General features: G+C 64.4%; 1 protein-coding gene across 10 annotated transcripts in view; it reads right to left on the bottom strand.

Annotated features, from left to right (window-relative positions):
- The window catches only part of SPEG (striated muscle enriched protein kinase), a 38,153-nt gene extending 19,322 nt beyond the window's left edge, over positions 1-18,831 (bottom strand). For 4 of the 10 annotated variants that reach the window (XM_065671638.1, XM_065671644.1, XM_065671642.1 and 1 more), the window contains exons 1-5: positions 6,090-10,884; positions 5,445-5,826; positions 2,817-4,333; positions 1,682-1,825; positions 867-1,049 (exon numbers count right to left, since the gene is read on the bottom strand). In XM_065671638.1, coding sequence (XP_065527710.1) covers positions 867-1,049; positions 1,682-1,825; positions 2,817-4,333; positions 5,445-5,826; positions 6,090-6,594 — 2,731 coding nt within the window. In that variant the 5' untranslated portion in view covers positions 6,595-10,884. Of the gene's footprint in view, positions 1-866; positions 1,050-1,681; positions 1,826-2,816; positions 4,334-5,444; positions 5,827-6,089; positions 10,885-10,998; positions 11,209-18,404 lie in introns of those variants that run through there. The other 6 variants (XM_065671641.1, XM_065671645.1, XM_065671647.1 and 3 more) reach the window with 5 other exon arrangements.
- Between the last annotated feature and the right edge of the window lie 384 nt (positions 18,832-19,215).

Below are 19,215 nucleotides of genomic sequence, written 5' to 3'. Positions count from 1 at the left end.
CATCCCGGCTCCCCCCGCCCGCCAGCCCGTACCCACCCCACTCACCGCGGAGCCCCGCCCCGAGCCGGGTCGGGCCGGGCCGCACCGCCGAGCCGCCGCTGCCGCCGCCGGGGCCGGTGCTGCGGTGCCGGGCGCGCCTCCAGCGCTGCCGGCCCACTGAGCCCGCCCCAGCGCCGCCCGGCCCCCGGGGTTGGGCCAGCGGCCCGGGGGAGGGCCCACCGCGGGGCTGGGGGCCCCTGCCCAGCCCCCCGCGCTGCGCCGTGCCCGGCAGCTGTTGCCCCCCGGTGCACAGCCCCGCTGCACCACACAGCGTGTGGGAGTTTGGGTGCCTCCACCTTCCAGGGCAGCTCTGAGCCTCTGCACGCTCCCCAGGGACACTGTAGGGATGGGAGCGCCTTGCGGCTGAGGCGGGCTGAGTATCCCCACGGCCCAGGGTGGAGGGCAGGCAGGCTACCCCCCGGCTAGCAGCTTGGTGGGCAGGCAGGGTGTTCCCACAGCTCACAGCTTGCGGGACAGTGGTATCCCCACGGTAGCAGGTTGGAGGCAGGGGTGTTCCCAGTGCGCAGGTTGGAGAGCAGGCTGGGGTACCCCCATGGCTAGTGGGGCACGGCGCAGATGTGTGGGAGCCCGGACTACTCAGGGGGATGCTCACAGCCTGACCCACTTTCCCCCCGCCCTGGCAGGATCTCTCTGTGCTTGCCCGGAGCACGTCAGCTGCTTTGGTTCAGACAGAGCCTTGTAGGGTAAGGAAGCCGGTTTCTTCCCAGTGACAGCAACGGCCGTGCTGGCAGCCAGCCTGCAGCACTGCCGGCCCTCACGCCACCGGCCCTCCCGCCACCGGCCGCCCTCCCGGTACCGGCACTCACCTGGCCGCACGCTGAGGATGGCACTGCAGCAGGTCGCTCCCACCTCGTTGGACGCGGTGACGGTGTAGAGGCCAGCGTCGGCCACCCGGGCGCTTCGGACGAGCAGGGTATGGCGCTCGCCCTCTGCCTTGATGGGCCGCGTCGTGGTGCTCCGCAGCGGGACCCCGTCCTTCCTCCAGGACACTGCCGGCACAGGAGAGGGTCACTCGCGAGCACGGGAAGCAGCCCCGCGTTCCCACAGCCCCTGACGGAGAGCGGGACCGGCCCCGGTCTGATTCCTGGCGCCCTCCTGCCCTCCAGTGGAGGCTGGAGGAGAGAAGCAAAGCCGCTTCGCTCCTGCCCAGCTCTGTCGGACGGTACCGGTTCTGGCTGCCCAGCCTACATCCTGGCTACGCCATGCGGGAAGCCCGTTAGCCCTGAGCAGGGCATTTGGGCTCTGCCTCCGGGAAACCGCCTGAGCTGGCCCAACAGCAGCTCAGAGCATCACCCATCCTGCTCACGCAGTGCTCAGGAGCCCTTCTCCGGTTCTCCCAATGGCCCCGCACAGCACAGGAGAACCACAGGCACCCTGCCCGCACCGTGCCGTGGCAGGCAGTGCCCAAGCACTTCACTCCTGCGTAGGGGGAGACAGGGCAAAAATGATGCTCCCAGGCAGAGCATGACACAACCCTGTAACACCCAGCTCGGGACTGCGTGTCCCACCTCGCACAGCTCATGTGGCCCCAGGGGATGGCTCAGAGGGTGGGATGTGGACATGCAGAGAGCCCTTCCACCACACTCACACCTCCCACATCCCCAGCACTGCAGTCACTCACCTTCTGGCTGGGGGTTGGCAGTAACAATGCACTTGAGTAGCACCTCTGCCCCCACAGTCACCGCCATGTCCTGGATGGGGATCTCAAAGATGGGGGCTTCCAGGGGGTCTTCACCCGCAGAAACATAGGAGTCATCGGAGGACTCTGCACAGGGAGAGAAACAGGCCCCGCAGCTGTCAGCAGGATGGAGTGAGTGGTCCTGTGCTGCCACGGGCGGCATGCAGGCAGATCAGGGGCCTCACAACGCTCTGCCCATTGCTGCCACCATGTGCCCCACACCTTCACTGGGGCATTAGCAAGTCCCTGGCCGTGCAGTGGAGGAAAGTGCCACATCAGGGGCCACCATGGCACAATGCCTGCAGCAGGACACAGCAGAGGACTGCAGGGCAGGGAGTGTACAGCCTGCTTTACATGCCCGCATAGCATAAGGGATGAGGCGACAATTGGGTGTGGAAGGAGGAGGGTTGAACAGCCCACCGCAGCCCCCACTCCAAGCTCCCCCTAACCCTCCTCGGGGTGCTGCCTGTTCTGCCCCACTATATCAGCACCAGGCTCCCAGCTCCCTCCCCTTCCATGGCCCCAGCACATGGGCAAAGGTCCTGGGACTGTGCCAGGAGCCTCATGCACGTGGGCCTGGCACCGCTCCAGCCCGCGTGCAGTCTGGTCTCACCCCTGCGTGCTGGGATGGGCAGAGCTCCTCTCCCTCAGCCAAGCCACTGCAGCATCCCCTGGGGACACTTAGGCTGCACGCCTGCCTGAAGTACCAAGCACAGTCCAGCCAGGACAAGCTACAATGGGTGCCCTGTGCCCTGGGGTGGCCAGACGAGCCCAGGGCTGGGTGCCAGAGGTCAGCACCCTGCATGCTTCCTATGCCAGACAGGAGGGACAGAGACATCAGCAAGCATCATGACCTCAAGGCCCAGCAAAGTGGTACCCAGGGTGGTCTGCTTATGGTGCTGTTTGATGCCAACATCCCCAACCTCCAGAGCCATGCCCGCCTGCCCCACTGCTGTGCACTCTGGCACAGCCTGGGCTCCCCACACCTCCCTGGGGCAGGCTGAGGGCCCGCCACCCTGCTCAGGGGCTAGCCAGGCCAGCTCTGTGCCCAAAGGAGGGCTTAAAACCATGCCCCTACCTAGCTCTGGAGAGGTGGGCCTGGCTCGGCGCCCCTTCCCCTTGCTCCGTGTGCTCCTGCTTTCTTGAGCCATCCGGCCACTCTCTTTCTTCTCCGACACTTTCGTCTGCCTTCTCTCCACCTCCCTGCCCGTGCCGTGCTGCCCTGTCCAGCTCCTCTCCAGGCGAGCCTCCTGTTCCATCCCCGGCTTCGCCCAGGGCAGGAACCGCACCTCCATGGGTGCCTCTGGCCGCCGGTACAGTCCGTGGGGCACAGCCAGCCGGGCAGCCAGGGCTTCACTCACTGCCCCAGGGGTACGGGCTCCACTGGCAGGGCTCCCGTCTAGGCATAGGCTGCCTTCAGGGGGACCCGCCTGTGACAGCGGTGCCCGTCCCCGTGGGGTGGCTTGTGCTAACAGCCACTGCTCCTTCTTCTTCACTTCCCCAGTGACTTCTTGCTGCAGACCCTTCCTGGTGCCTGCATCCTCCACCTCAGCAGGCTGACCGGTCACTGCACCGCCCCGCGCTGGGCCTTTCCTCCCACGCTGCCCTCCCATCTCTGGCTCCCCATCAGGTCCCACCAGTGCCACACTGGAAAGTGCCAAGTGTTGGATGACGTGTGTGCTCTCCGATGGCGAGGTCTTTGTTGGCAGTGCCTTGCGCCCACCGGCGCCCTGTGAGGAGGGGGTGCGGGGTGCGCAGGGGGCAGCAGGCTCACTGGCCGCTGGGGGTGAGGGTGCTGGGGGCAGCCCGGCTTTGCACAGCTCTTGGGAGCGCCGCAGCTGCTGCTTGGAGACCGTCCGCTTGATGCGGGTCAGCTCCTCCGCAAACTTGTGCTCAATGGCGTAGACGCGGCTGGCGAACTTGCCGCGCTCGTCAAAGGATGCGGCTTTCTGCCGGAAGGCCAAACGCCGGCATGCCGCCGTGCTGCCCGGCTCCCAGCGGCCGCCTTCGCGCACGTCCTCCCGCGAGCCACCCAGCGTGCTGGGACGGCGCGAGCTGGTGCCTGGCTGGTCGAAGGAACGTGTCTTGCGCAAGGGCATGGGGCAGGGGCTGTCCGACCTCTCCAGGCTCCTCTGCCGCTCCTCAAAGTACTGCAGCCTCTCGAAGATCTTGGAGCCGGCGCGCACCAGCTTGGGGGATGCCCGGATGGAGATGCGTCCAGAGGCGTCGCTCATGGGTGTCTGGGGACGGGACTCTTGTGTGCTGCCCTGCGAGTACCCTGAGGACTTGGGCTTCTTGATCTTCTCTTCGTACTCCTCAGGGACAGTGTCCTGGTACTCAGCCGGCACCAAGGACTTCTTGCGGGGGGTGACGGGTGTGGAGGAAGGGACGCCAGGGCCACGGGCAGCAGGCTGGGACGTGGCACCAGCGGATGATGGCAGGCACAGACCACCGCGGGGAGATGGTGAGCGAACGATGGGTGGCTTGGTGGTCAGTGGCAGAGCAGCGGGGGACCTTGGGGCCTCAGCACCGGGCTTTGGAGAGACAGAGCCGCTGTAGGGGTCATCTCTTCGGTAGCCCCCCTGGGGGATGCTGCTGCAAGGGGAGACACAAGAGGAGCGTGGTTCAGAGCCCACCTCACCACCTGAATGCAGCCCATCTCCCAGCCCACAGCTTGGTGCCCAGTGGGGCATGGCAAGGCAGCCCCAGGACCGGGAAGCCTTGAGCAGCCCCAGGGAGGACACCTGGCCACTCCAAGACCACCAGTTGGCTGGGTTGAGTGAGGGTCTTGGGCTGCTGTGACACCCCCTTACCCAGGGGTACCCATGCAGGAGAAGCGGGTGATGCTGGGATACCCAGCAAGTCCTCTCCCCAGGGCTGCCAGGCAGACAGGACCCAGGGGTGGGAGGGTGCCCCAGTTTGCCGGGGTGTCCTGGAGTGCTGAGACAGTGTGGCACAGGCCAGCTCTTCTGCAACGTGGAGGGGGTCTCCGAGGCTAGAATCCCCCTCTGTGCACATGCTGCTGTAGCTGCATCCCCCCCCACCCGCTGCCCCCAGGTAGGCTTGGCAATCACAGTGCAGAAATCATAAGGTGGAGATGAGGTTCTGGTGGAACAAGCAGCCTCAAACAAAAAAAAGGGACAGGATGGAGGTCGAAGGAGGGCCTGCAGGAATGGGGACTGAAGGTGGCAGGGAGGGACAAGGGCTCTGAGCACATCAGCAGGTCATGGGGGAGCAGCAAGTCACTGGCCCCTGCTGCCTCCCCTCGGCGCTGGGGACTGTGGGTGGCAGGCGCCAGTGGGTGTCCCAGGCTGCCGTGCATCCCCAGGTCCCCTTGCCCTGCACTGCACAGAGGGCCCAAGGCTGGGCGGGATGGGGCGACACCAACTGCACAGCCTGTGGGTGGGATGCTGCAGCTCACACAGCAGCACAGGGGTTATCCCCAGCCCCAACCTGGCCACAGCAGAAAGGGACTCCGCTCCACATCATCTGCCCCCCATGCAAGCCCCATGCCATTACCCTCCCTCCCTGGTTGGTCTCACGTCCTCACCAGGAACAGGCTGCCTACTGCTCAGAGCCCGCATTCCTCATTCAGGCATGGTGAAGGCAAAGAAAGCCCAGGCAGAGGGGAGGAGATGGCTGAGGAGGCTGGAAGGAGATGGCCCCAGCATGATGTCCCCTCCGCACGCTTCCCCGCGCTACTTACACGTGGAGCGAGAGCGCCCGTCCTCGGTACAGGCTGAAGGCGCTGCCGTAGGGGTCGCTGGCCACCGAAAGGCTATCCTCTGACCCCCAGCTCGTGCCCACCAGATTAGCCCGTGATGCCCGCACCAGTGGCTCCACGCCCAGGTGCCGGACCTCGGCGCTGCACGGGGCCGGCGCGTTTGCTTGCCTTGGGGTTCCCTGCGGCTGTGGCCAGGCAGTGGGGCGGAGGTAGGGTCCCCGTGCGGAGAGGCTGGCTTCCGTCTCCTTCTCTAGCACCGTCTGCTGGCTGCCCGACCAGCTCGAGCGCTCCTCTGCCTGTGACAGGGCCAGTACAGAGGTCGGAGTTGTGTTCATGGAGGCGTCCACGAGGGTGTCAGACCCACCTGGAAGGACAGAGCTGAGCTAACACTGGATGCCCATGGGGATGAGCCCAGCACCCTGCTCAGGGAGGACTGAGCCACCACAGAGTGCCCTAGGGTGTCCCAACCGGCACCCTGCTGCCCCAGGCCTTCTCCCCTTTGCATGGGTTGGTCACAGCTCCCCCCGTTCCTGGAGACCCAGAGAGCTGGGGCAGCAGAGCCGTGGCTGGGGGCTATGCACTGCAGCTGGTGCCAGGGCTCAGTGCCAGCCGGGTGCTCCTGCTCACCCGTGGGGGTGCTGAAGGCCGTCTCATCCTGGAGCTCACTGCGCTGTGTCACCTGGGGGTCACTGGGATCATCCTCGCCTGTCTCCGAGTCTGGGGGAAACGGGGTGGGGGGGGACAGGACATTAGTGGGTGAGGGGACACAGGGACAGAAGGCCAGGCTGGCGCTGCCCCTTGCAGACCCACCGGCTCCAGCGGCAGCAGAGCAGTGCCCAGGCAACTCCCGGAGGAGGTAGCGCTGCGGCAGCTGGCACAACTGCGACCTGCAGGGATGAGCTGCCAGCAGGGAAAGGCAGGACCCAGGGTGGGGAAGTCCAGCAGGGCAAAGGCAGGCAAAGCGGGCAGGAGCAGTGCTAGGTGATGGGAGGAAGGGAGATGATGCTGGCCGTGGGAATGTTGTTGGTGGAAGCAGAGTGGGGATGGGGAGGCAGGGCAGGGGGACGATGGCGGTGATGGGGCAGGGAGGCAGGCTGAGGCAAGGGGCCTGCTCTGCAGATGGGGCTGGCATTGGGCAGGGATCTTCCTACCGTAGCTTTGTTTCCTGCAGGAGCGGAAAACTTCGCTTCCATAGGGGCAGCAAGAGAGAGAGAGACATCAACACCAGGTTATCGGCCCGGCCTGCGGAGATGCGAGGGCAGCAGGGAGGGACCCTGTCCCCAGCATCTCCCCACGCTTCCATGGGGCAGGCACCTGCCAGGGCAGCTCCTGGGTGGACCATGCCAGCTCAGAACGTATGACACCCTGTGCTGGGCTTCTGGTCCAGGACGGGGCCAGGACTGGCCATTAGCACCCTATGCCCTGGCCGGCCCCATGGCAGGGGCCTGGTGCCCAGAGGGTGCTGAAACAGGTCTGGCACCCCCAACTTCCTCACCACGTCTCCATTCTGCACCCATATTCACTGCACACCGCTCCCGTGCTGCACACTGACCCCCCTTGACACACACCATCCTGCCTGTGCAGTGTCTGGCACTATCCCCTCCACGTGCCATGGCCACATCCTGCCAGGCAGGACAGCCACCTCCTGTCCCAAAGCTGCACCATGGGCTGGACTGTAGCCACTGCAGCACCCACACATCCCCATGCTCTGCAGAGCACCACAGCCTGAGGCTGGACCACCCAGCCTATGCCCCAGCTGGGTGCTCCTGGGGGTGCTGGGGCACACAGATATGTGCCATCTGGCACTTAAACATGCATTCTCTACCCCACTGGTGGCAAGAGTTGCATGATATGGCCCTTTCCCACAGAATGGGGAATGCCCTGTCTAATAAAGCAGGGATGCTCAGGGCAAGGCATCTGTGAGATCTTCCCCACAGGCAGGATGCAGCCACCCTAATGTCCTGTCCCAGGAAAGTCAACGCTGTGCAGGCAGGGAGGGCCAGACTTCCCCCCCTGCCACTGCTGGAGGGAGCCCTCGCAAGGTGCTGCAATAGACCCTGTAGTGAGGGACTTGTCCCCTGCCTCATCAACACTCCCCCTCCATTGCACTGCTATTGTGGGTGAGGGGGCACGCTGGTGACCCCCACCCCAAGGCACCCCTCTGCAGCCCGGCACACTGCTGGCTGTACTGTGCACTGCCACAGACAGCATCAGCCCCAGCCGAGCTATGACAGCCTCGCAGCCCCGGAGCAACCAGAGCTGCAGGACCAGGAGCAGCCCAGCCTCGTGAGGCACACCCAGGGCCCCGGCTGACCAAGACCCCATTTTGGGGCTGGCAAAATGCAGCCCAGCCCTGCCCAGCCTCTGCTTGCTGTCCCCCCGCAGCACGGCAGCGGGGCTGGACCCTGTTCCGGGTGGCAGGGGGTAACTCAACGCACCATGCGTGAAGCGCCCAAAGCGCCGCGAGTGGCCCGTCTTCTGCAAAGGAAAAGAGAAGAGAGGGTTACCCAGGGCACAGCACCAGGCGCTGCTCACACACACACCCCATCACCGCACATGCGGCACCGCTTACACCCACAGTCGCTCACACACAGGCAGAGCACACGTGGTACCGCTCGCACGCACACACACATCCCCCGGCTGCACACCCACTGGTACCCACAGGCGCACACCCCCGTGCACGCAGACATGGATGGGTGTAGGTGGACACGTGCAGCCGTGCACACACACACCTGTGCACACACACACACACATGCACACTCTCCCTTCGGTAGCGGTGCTGCGCACCCTGGCCCTGCGCCACTGCCCGTGCCGGGGAGTGACACTGTGCACTCCAGGCCTGTGCTGGCAGCCAGGGCCCAGGAAGCAGCAGCCCTGGGCAGCTCAGCTACCCCCGCACCGCCTGCAGCAAGGTCTTTGCTTGGGTGGGTGCCCAAATGCTCTGCAGCCCCTTCGAAGTCACCTCCCGCGCCAGCGCGGGGACAGGGCCAGCGAAGTGTCTTCCAGGCACTGGCCCAGACGCTGCCTTGGGCACCGGCCCAGCATGGGGACAGCATCCCCATCCCCGGCAGAGGCCGTGCCAGCTGCAGGAGAGGATGCCTGGCACAAGTGCATGGGACTGGCCCGCCTGTGCGGGGCTGGCAATGTGGGGCCACGCTTGCCCGCGCCGTCTGGGCAGGCAGGACCTGAGCAGAGCCCGGGGCAGAGGCACACGGAGCTCCCTGCCAGCTTGGCTGCCCTCTGCGATGCAGCCTGGGGCCCAGCACCCACTTGCCAAGGGAGGGACCGGCTGAAGGCAACCTGGCTGCCAGGCCCGGTGTGCACCGATGAAAGCAGAGGGGTGGTGTGATCTCCAAGGCAGGCAGGAGTGCGGATGCGGCGTGCAGACAGGCAGGGTTGTGCTGCCAGGACTGAGCATCCTTCCCAGACAGTCTGGGTGACAGGGTCTCCCCAGGACACTGACACCCCATGCCCTGTCTCCCCAGCATGGAGCCCAGGCTTGGACATCCAGCTTTCTTGAATTCCTTTGCTCTTCCACCCCTCCTGCCTCCCCCCAGCAACCAAGTAGGGTCACAGACAGGCAGCACCAAGTAACAGCCTGCCAAGCACGGCCAGCAGTCAGTTGCCCTTGGAAGGGCAGCAGGCTCATTTTCATGCCCAAAAGCTCCTGCCACTGCAGCGACAGCCCCTGATCATGGGCAGCATTTGGGAGCTCCCACCAGCCCCCTGCCTGCATGCAGTGCTGGCCAGAGGGCAGTGGCTACACGAGACACATTTGTATTCAGGCTGAGCCAGGCTTCACCTCCCCTCCTCGGCTGACTGTGCTGGTTCTGGCTTGCAGCCCATCTTCCAGGCCAGGGAAAGCTAGATGAGTGATTAACTGCACCATCGGCGGATAATTCCCCCATTAAAAAATGAAAATGCAATTGAATGCCATTATCGGGTGCTCTCGTGGCTTCCCCAGGGACTGGCGCCATCAGCTCTCCGTCCAATATGGTGACTGCACCCACTGGGCCTGGGCTGGGCTCCACTGCACAGAGCTGAGGGGTGGCTGAGCCCCAATCCCCGCACTCTGTAACACGTTCCTGTGGGATCAGGGCACCCCACAGCCTGCACCCACCTCAGGCACAGCACCCACCCACAGCTTGTCAGGGAGCAAGTGCTGGGTGACGCAGGGTCACCCCTGAGCCAGGAGGTCAAAATGGGGCGGGAGCAGCTCAGGGCTGGGGTCTGGGCAAAGGGGTCAGCAGAAGAATGGGGAGTGTGAATCCCTGTCTGGGATTTCATTTGCACCCTGGGAAAAGGGACGAGGGAGCCCCAGGAACCCACTCTGTGCCCACTCAGCCTGAGGTGGGGAGAAACGATGGGATGGGGACAACAGCACCCAGCTTCACCCCTGCCCACAGGGCAGCCGGGTGAGACCAGCTGCTGCCTCCTTCCTCTGCACCACGCACAGATTCATCCTGCCTGGGCTGTGGGTCCTGACCTGGCCCCGGAATGGGGCATCCTTCTCTATGGCCATGGAGCCAAGGGGAGTCAGGGGGAGAAGGGGCTCCTGGGATCATGGGCAGCCTGCCACTGCCTGGCATGTGGAGCCCAGCACTGGTGCCATTGGTGTAAGGCAAGCAGACAGGGAGCAGGGACAGAGTGATGTTGGGGGGGGGGGTGTGTGCAACGGGTGGGTTGCCTCATGCAGAGGAACAGTCACTGTGGGTGCCCTGTTACCCCCTGTGCAGAGCCAGCAATGCAGGACCCTTCCCCACCATGCAGGCTTGCTGCCTCCAAGGGCTCATGGGGTAGCCAGGAAGTGCAATCCACCCTGCTCCATAGGGAACCCCCAGCATCCGCATCCCTGTGAACCTGTGCCCCCCGGCACATCCTGAACCGTGGGAAGGGGCTGCAGGTAACAGCCCCTCCTGGGCCCCTGCTGTGCCACCAGGCAGGGTGACAGCGGGGATGCTGTGTGCCCATGCTGTGGGGAGCAGTGGGGTGAGCTTGTGGGCCCCGGGGGTGTTTCCTGGAAGGATGCCTCCCATCCTCACCCCCGCCGAGGCCAAGTGACGTCCTTGTGCCTTGCTCGGCAGGGAGCATGCAGCGGGGCCGCGGAGGAGCCTCGCCTGTGCCAGGCATACTCCTGACGCGGAGGGGATGACGCATGCAAAGCCTCGTCTCCAGATCCGTGACCACCGGCAGCCGGGATCCATGGCTGGAGGGAGCCATGAAGAGGCCTCCATTTGCTGCCCTGGCTCCGGAGAGCAGAGAGGGGAGAGGGTGGCGTGAGGGGGAGCCCCCGACGGGGGTCCCAGCCCGGTGCTGGTTCAGGCGGTGCTGAGCACCTGCTCTCTGCCCCTCTTGCCCGGACTGGCGAGGACAGGCAGGCAGCTCTGCAAGCGGGGATGATGCCGGTGATGGGCAAAGCCCTGGGGAGCCTCAGGCGGCAGCGGCAGGGCCGGAGGGACACCCCCATCCCCATCCCGATGCACTCCCGCTCCCAGCACTCCCCCCTCCTCCCGGCGCGGCAGCCCAGAGCTCTTACCTGGAAACGCTTCTTCACCCAGATCTTCTTCATGCTTCTGCAGAGCCCCGGTGGCCCGGTCGCACCGGCTCAGGCCCGGCAGGAAGCCAGCCCGCTCCCGGCGGGGTCCCCGCTGTCAGCACGCCGCGGGGGCAAGCGATGCTCCGAGCATCCTCCACCGCCAGCAGCCGGGGACGGCGGAGGGAGAGAAAGGGGCTCGCCAGGTTGGGCTCTCGGGAGGGCTGGAGCTGTGAGCATGAAGCATCACTGGAGTGCTCCTCCCTCCATCCTTCCCCCGCCTGCCTCCGCCTCCGCCTCCCCGCCAGCCCTGGTAGGCAGTGGCAGCGGCGTGGGACGGGCAGGGCACCGGTACCGGGGGGCGAGGGCAGCCGCTGTAGGGGGACACGGCTGGGGTGGGCACACGTCCTGCCCCCAGCTGGCTTTGGCTGCAGGGCACCCAGAGGTCCGAGCCCCCTGCCCAGCAATGCGGCTGTGCCACTGTATCCTGGCATCGGTCGGTCCTGCCACACCACCCGGAGTGGGGGCTGCTCTTCTCTGCCGTACTCAGCACCACAGGGCGCAGCCACCGCCGCGGGTCCCACACACATGCAATGGGGACAAGACTAACACAACACACCACGCCATCACTGCACACAACTGCCCTCCACACGCTGTCCCTAAAGTGCCCCCGAGCCGGGCAGCTCTACTGGCACAGCTGCCACAACCTGGCACATAGCCACAGTGTGCCATGGCACTGCCCAGCCATGATCCAGGCTCACCAGCACGCTTCCAGCCTCTGCTCAGCAGCCCACATCCTTCAGCCACTGGCAACGCAGAAAGCTCCCTTTGCCAAAACATGGGTGTAGGCCCCAGCACCACTGGCCCATGGGCATGCGAATGGGAGATAATATGGGTGCAGTCCTTCACCCAATGCCCCTGGCCCAGCACTGCCCACACCATGGCATGACCCCTTCGCAAACCACGCAGCCTCCAGCCGCAGGCACCCAGTGGCCTAGGGCAGACCTTGCACCTGACCCGCATGGGATGGCAGGGTTGGACTGCTCATCACTGCTTTTGGCTGGTGGGGATGCAAGCTTGACCTGAGAAGGATAGGCCATTGTCCCTGTCTGTGTTGCATGACACACACAAGACCTCCCCCCACGCTGGGGTGATGACCCCATAGCACAGCTCAGGGCAGGACTGAGTGTCCAGGACTGAACTGCAATGGGGCTCCCAGGGTGTGGGTCCCTGGTGATGCTGGTTGGGACCATTAAGACCTCTTAGTGCTCCTGGGGCATTGGCAGAACCTGAGCATGCCTTTCCCAGCCAAGCATCCCCAGCCCCACAAGCTTGTCCCTGTTCTCTGGGTGATGTAAATAAACTGGAGGGGCAGTCCCAGCCCCACAGCCTCATCGAGGCCTTTCCTGCCTGCCATGCCCGCCATAGCTCTTGGTGCCCCACAGCTCTCAGTGCCCTGCATCACTAACCCACCAAGCCATGGAGCCCCACAGCACACATCAGGACCCTTCCCAGGCCCCTGGAGAGCCAAGGTCCCAGCCCCATCTGGTTCCATTGCCCCTTCCCACTGCAGAGCATCCATAGGGATGCAGCTCGAGGCCCTCCCACCCAGTGCTTGTCCCCATGCTGTTCACCTATCCCCTGGGGAGCCAGCCACTCCATGCAGGGCTGCACACATCATGCTCCCCATGATGCTTGGCAGCTCCAGCAGCTTTTCTTCACTTCTCCTCCCTCCCATGACTCCCAACGTGAGGCTTTTTGTGGCTCCATAATAACTTGCAAATTACCCAGTACAAAAGGAGCTGTTTATACAACATTTCTGACAGTCCTACAATCCGAGTGATGCTGTGGGGTTTCCGTGGAGACCCCGTACGTCAGGCGAGTCACACAAATGCCAGAGCTGGCACTAAAGGAATCTCCTGTCAGAGCCAGAGGCTTCCCAGCCCTGAGTGAGGACAGAGATGGGTACCCCTGAGGGTACTCAGAGGTGGGCTGTGGGGCTCAGGTTTGCCAGGGTCCCTGCACCCATCGTCTCCCTGCCAGGTGCTGTCACCCAGGCTGTGCATGCCTGTGATCCTGGCACAGACCTGGGCACCACTCAAATGGAATAAAAGCCTGGTCAGGGATGCTGGGAAGGAGCCCAATGCTTGGGATCCACACAGTGCTGCTGGGGCAAGGATGCTGCTACCACAGCACCTGCAGGGACAGCCCCAAGGCTGTCATGCCCATCCCACATGCATCCTGCCGAAACACGGACATCTGGGTATCCTCTGGCTGCCACATCTGCTGCCCCAACAGCCACAGCTCCCACTAGCTGGGCACACAGCCCTTCCCTGCCACTGTGGTTCTGCTACTCAACCATCCCCAGCAAGAGTCGAGGGGCGGCTCTGGGCTGCCCCAGAGGTGCTGCAGCCCTGGGAGAAGCTGGGTCATCTCCAAGGGGCTGTGCCTGCTGCGGGACCCAAAAGTCCTTTCCAGAGACAGCAGCACCCGCTGATCCCTCTGCAAGGGCAAAGCTGGAGTCCCAGCAGAAGGTGTTGGTGGGAGGTGACAGCAGCCTGGTCACCAGGGCAGCCCCTCTGCCCTGCCTGAGGCTGGGGGCAGCTCTGGCAGTGCCCTGCTCCTCTGCAGGATGGGGACGCAGGGCAGGTGACAGGGGCCAGCACAACGGAGGCATGGACCAGTGGCAGAGCTGGAGCAAGCAGCCACATTGTCACCCAGCTCCAGCTTCTCCCGCAGGACTCACACCAGCCCCAAGCAGAGCATATAGAACACTCTCGCTGAAAACACAGCATTAATGACACTGCTTGGAGAGCCATGGCTCCCCATGCCTTGCTGGGCCCCGCAGCAGCTCTGCCTGCATCCTGCCCCTGCACCGCTGCATCAGCCCCCTTGTCTCAGTGCTTGAATAATTGATGGCAGCGGGTGCATGCAGTCATCTCGGGTAGGAGGAGGTCTGGGCATGAATCTTTCATGTGTCTGTGCCTCCTGGAACTGCTGGAGGTGGGGATGTGATTGGAGCCTGGGGAGATGAGGACAATCCCCAGGCCTCTCTCCAGGGAGAAATAACTGCAGTGGATGGCCCTCCTCATGGGGCAGAGCAGCATCACAGCAGCTTTCTGGCCCTGGGGAAGAGCGATGCTCTGCTGTGACCCCTCTCCTGAGGGCTGGGGATACACCAGGTGCCCTCCCCAGCATCACCTCCCCTTGCTGCCACTAGAAAGATGCCCGAGTGCACGGTGCCTGCTGCAGGCAGACGACACAGGACACAGGACAGCAATGTGACCTTGGCGCTGAGTGCCGGGGCACAGAGCGGGATGGCAGCAGGCATTCTGTCCCTGCTCTGCCAGCCCCGCTCCCAGCATCCCCGCTGTCTCAGGCTGAACGGCTGTGCACAGAGGCAGGGCAGTTTAGAACCCAGTAGCCCCTTCCCAGTGCCACTGTGCCAGCACAAGCCAGCAACCTGGTCAGAGGGGCACAGCGAGGGCTGGGAGGAGGAAGAGGCCGTCACCCACCACGCAGCCCTGAGCGGCAGTGCTATATTTACCCGACCACAGGCCCAGGTCTCGGCCTCTCGCCTGTAACACAAGCCCTGCAGCCCGCCAGAATCCGAGGGGACGGCACATTCCTCAGCAAAAATAACCGGCCGGCAGCAGGCAGGAGGGCAGGGGTGGAGGTGACTGACTGGACAGCTGCACCCACCGCTCCGCTTGAGGGGAGCAGCCCTCCTGGTCCTCAGCACCCTGCAGTGGGGACCCGGCACATGTGGCCACCGCACCAGCACCCTGCCCACGGGGACCTGTCCCTGTGCCAGTCAAGACCAGCACCTGGGGTGGCACCGGCCAAGCAGCTCCCCAGAGGCAGCCCCCACACTGTCATGGTGCACACCCCTCAGCGGGGCACAGCATCCTGGGCTGCAGCCTTGCTGCATCCTGGGCTCCTCCGAGATGCTGCTGTGCCCTAGAGCTTCAGGGACAGCAAGGGGAAACTGAGGCAGCCCCAAGAGTGCCACAGGAGGGAGGAGATGGCAAAAGGAGGCGTTAGGTCCTGTTCAGTCCCTGAGGAGGGCTGGGAGGAGCTCCAGAGGGAAGGGGTAGCTGGCAATAAACATGGGCACGTTGCTGCAAAGTAAGGAACTAAAATTAGGTACTGAGATAAATGGCGAGAGGTGCTTAGGCACCAGGGACACTGTCAGTGCAGCCATCTCCGCCAGGCTGCTATTGCCATCGCCATGCACCACCCACTGCGAATTCATGCCCCAGTGTAACTCTGGGCTGGATGGGAAGGGTCCATGCAAGGCCTCTGCACACAGGCAGCTCCTGCCCCTTCCCTGCCCCCAAATCCCGGCGGGTGCAGGCTGTTCCCTGGGCAGAGGAAAGGTTCCAAGGCGGTTTGATTGCTGAGTGCAGGTGGAGGCAAGCAGAGCAAGACCCTGTACTGGGAGCCCAAGACGGACACATCCAACCTTGAAACAAGAGGCAGCCCCTGCAGGGATCAGGCAGCACTGGCACAGCGAGGGAGGGCTGGGCCCTAAAAGGAGGTTAGCTCAGGTTCTTAAGAGGTGATTTAATCCAGTTTACAGGAAAAAGTCAGGAGATGCAGCTGAGAGGTGATAAAGGCTTTAGCGAGCCTGGGGGCAGCGGGGCTGCAATGGAGACCAGGGCTGGCTGAAAGGGTCCAGAGGGTCCTTGGATGGACCTGGGAAGCCCCCAGACCAGCCTGGTGCTGGTGTGAGAAGGGCAAATGCATCCCACCTGCACCCATGGAGCTGGGGCATGAGGGAGAAGCCGCAGCAGGCACAGACAGTGCGGTGGTACACGGCACGGACAGTGTGCCCCTGGCAGCCCCTGCACCCGGCAGCCCCACGCATGCGCTCCCTGATCCCCACACAGGCACTGACGCACTCAGGGCACCTGGGAGAAGAGCAGGAGAAAATCATTAGTGGGGTGGAGCGACAGATTCAGGGCAAGGGATTAGAGGAGCTAAATCGGGCTTGTGCAAGCAAGGGGGAATGCTGAGCTGGTACAGGAGGAGCTGCTGGGGCTGAGCACGGAGCTGGGCAGCAGAGAGGCCCCCAGCCCACTAGCAGTGACCTGAGCCACCTTGGGGAGAGCTGATGCTGGCCCTGTGATGAGCTGCAGCCTGGCTTGCACGCTGGGGAGAGGAGGGCTCTGTGCCCACCAGGAACTGCAACACGGTAGAGGCGAACTGAGCAAGGGCATCCCAATACCTTTAGATATGGACCCCGAGCCCTAGGTAAAGACTTGGGGACCTCGCACACCTCCCCCTTGCTCTATAACTGGGTGATGACCCGGGTCACAGGCCCCCCAGGGAACAAGGATGGGGCATCCCTGCTCAGCACAGGGATGGCACAGCCACCAGTGGGACGTCCACAGTCTCCAGAGAGCTGGGTCTTGGCAGGGAGTGTGAGGAGCCTCCAAGCAGCAGGGGCCTCCATGCTGGAGGCCAGTGAGCCATGGCACACACCCTGGTGGGGTGTCAGGGCAGGCGGGTGCAGAGCGGTGGCACAGCTCCTCCATTTCACACAATGACCTGTCCCATTGCTTGGCTGCCAGCATGGAGAAAACGGCCTCTGGGGATCAACATGCTGAGTGCCAGCACCCTGCAGCGGGGCCTGGTGATACAGCTGGACCCCCACCACATCCCATTGCCTCCACAGCAGCGTCCTTCTCCAGCACCTAGCAGGACATGGTGCTCCCTGGGCACCGCTGTGGCACGTCACAGAGACTGCTTTGCCTCAGGGCAAGGGCAAAGCCACACCATGGGCTGCCACGCTCCTTGCCAGCCAGGTGCACCTGGAACCAGCGTGGCTCCAGAGGCACCTCTGCCCTGGAGCTGTCATTTTGGGTGGCCGTTTGCTCGACGGCAATGCACCCACAGCCAAGTGCCCGCTGTCGGGAGGAGCGCCCAGGGCAGGGTGACATTCACCCGTGATTAGGCAATCCTGGCTGCTCCATCCCTCCCTCAGCTGCCCCAGAAAGGTGGCAGTGAGGGCTGACGGCTGGGAATTGGGAGCAGGGACAAGTGCGTCAGCACGATAGGAACGGGCACCTGGGGAAATCAGGTGGTGCCGTGGAGAGGTGCAGCTGCACACGGGAGTGAGGGAACAGCGTGACTGCCCCTTGTGCTGCCCTCAGCACAGCCTGCTCCTGCCCCGTGGGACAGTGCTGGTCTCCCACTCCACACACACAGCGCCGCGTGTCCAGCCGCACAGCATCACTGTCCCCGGAGGTGCGACGCACAGTGACCCTCACAGATCCACTGCAGGGCAGGACCCGTCATACACATCTCTGCTTCCCGTCCCCCCGCCGGGCCCATGGGCAGTGCATGCATCTTCCTCCATCCTTCACAGGATGGCTCCTCCAGCCTCCCTGCTCACACACAGCAGCTCCTCCTCTTCCTCCATTGCTCCCCTTCAGCACTGCAAAGGCTCCTTCTGCTTCCCCATAGCCACCCAGTCCCCTCCACCAGGTCCAGCATCTCCTCCTGTGCTGCAAAGGCCTGGGTGCAGCTCCTTCCCCAGGGCCTCAGGCCTCAGCACCACCTCCCTTGCTCCCTGCCCTCACTACTCCCATGCAGTCAGCTCAGTATGTCAAAGGGGTGCCACCAGACAGTACCATATGCTTCCTGGCACCCAGGTCTGTAAAACCCAAGGGAGGTGGCATCCATCCTGGAGCAGAGGGGACCCAGCCCCAAGTTTGCCTGGCCCCCATGTAGGATGAGACGCACCCACGTAAGGGCCCACAGCAGTTCCATGCACCCCCTGTGTGCCAGAGGAGCGTGAGGGATGCTGCACCCCGGGGGGAGAGCAGAGGGGCTGCCATCGGCTTCCACCCCCTTCCAACCATCAGGCCCCGCCTCCTGCAGTGCCAGGCTCCTCCCCCGGCCCCATGCCGGAGGGTCCCAGCTCTCCCAGTGCAGCCCCAGAGCCCAGTACACTGCGATGGGATGCCATGGGCAGCTCGGCTCACACGCAGCTGGTGCATGGGGTAGCTTGTGCAGGGGCACCATGGTGTCCAAGGGACCATGTTGGTGGCTGCAGAGGGTTGCAGCTCCGGTGCCATGCACCCTCATCTCTCTCTCTCTCCTCCTGCCCTGAGCAGGCTTGGCATCACATGCTCCCAACACCTCCATGCCCAGCCTTGGCACCCTGCCTGGCCTGGCAGCGGGTACTGCAGCCACATGCTTGCTGCAGGCCAGAGAGACACTCTGGTGCTGCCGGCACTGGGCACACCAGCCTGCAGCAGGGCTGGCACAGCAAAACCCAGCCCTGGCTGCCCATGGCCATGCACTGTAGTGGGAGCTTGCAAAGCACCGCTGCCACCTTCAGCAAATCCAAGCCCGTGGCTGTGCCAGCGCAGCCATGCCAGCAGCCATGCTGCCCTTACCTTCCATGTCAATGATGGCGAGCACAGCGCTGGTCATGGCCTCTCCCCGCTCATTCTTGGCAATGCAGGTGTACACGCCGGCATCCTCCTTCTTGCTGTCCCGGATCCAAAGGCTTCCATACTCCTCCTCGCATGGGGCCAAAATCTCCTCGTTCCGATACCAGCGGAGGCTGGGCCGGGGGTTGCCCACCACCACCACCCGCAGCCGGATGTCGCAGCCAGTGCCAATCGCTGCGTTCTTCAGCTTCCGCACAAAATACGGTGCCGCCAGGCGAGCCGGGCCCTCCTCAGCTGCCCCCGCCTCTGCCGTGACCTTGGCGCGCTTCGGGGGGATGCCGGGGCTCGGCGGGGCCACCCGAGGGTCCCCGCTGGCCCTACTGGTGCCACCACGTCCCTGCGCTCGGTGCATGGTCTGCAGCTCCTCTGCCCTCACCCGCCACCCCTGCTGCCCCGAGCCGGCAGCACCGTGCCCCTCTTCTTGCCCTGCCTGCAACCCAGGGGTGCTGGGTGCGTGCCAGGGGTGCCTGGTCACAGGGAGCCCCCCGGTGCAGGTGCCGTCCGGTTCACTGCCACCCCCCCACCGGCTGCAGCCCCGAAGGTCGCAACGCCGTGGGCAAGCGAGGGGCTATTTTTAGGTGGGGGCTCGGGTTGCTGGTGGCTGAGCCGCCGCTCACCAAGCGCCCGGTGCAGTGCGGCACCCACACCCCATGCTCCGCTGCGACCCCCAGCTCGCCCGGCCCCTCGGCACCTGCTCCTCCACCGGCCTGGGTGCGAGTCCCGCGGGTGCCAGCTGCTCGCTGAGCCGTCCCAG

Source organism: Lathamus discolor, chromosome 3 (assembly GCF_037157495.1).
Source record: "Lathamus discolor isolate bLatDis1 chromosome 3, bLatDis1.hap1, whole genome shotgun sequence".
NCBI classification, from domain to species: Eukaryota; Metazoa; Chordata; class Aves; order Psittaciformes; family Psittacidae; genus Lathamus; species Lathamus discolor.
This window is presented reverse-complemented; position numbering and strand designations above follow the sequence as displayed.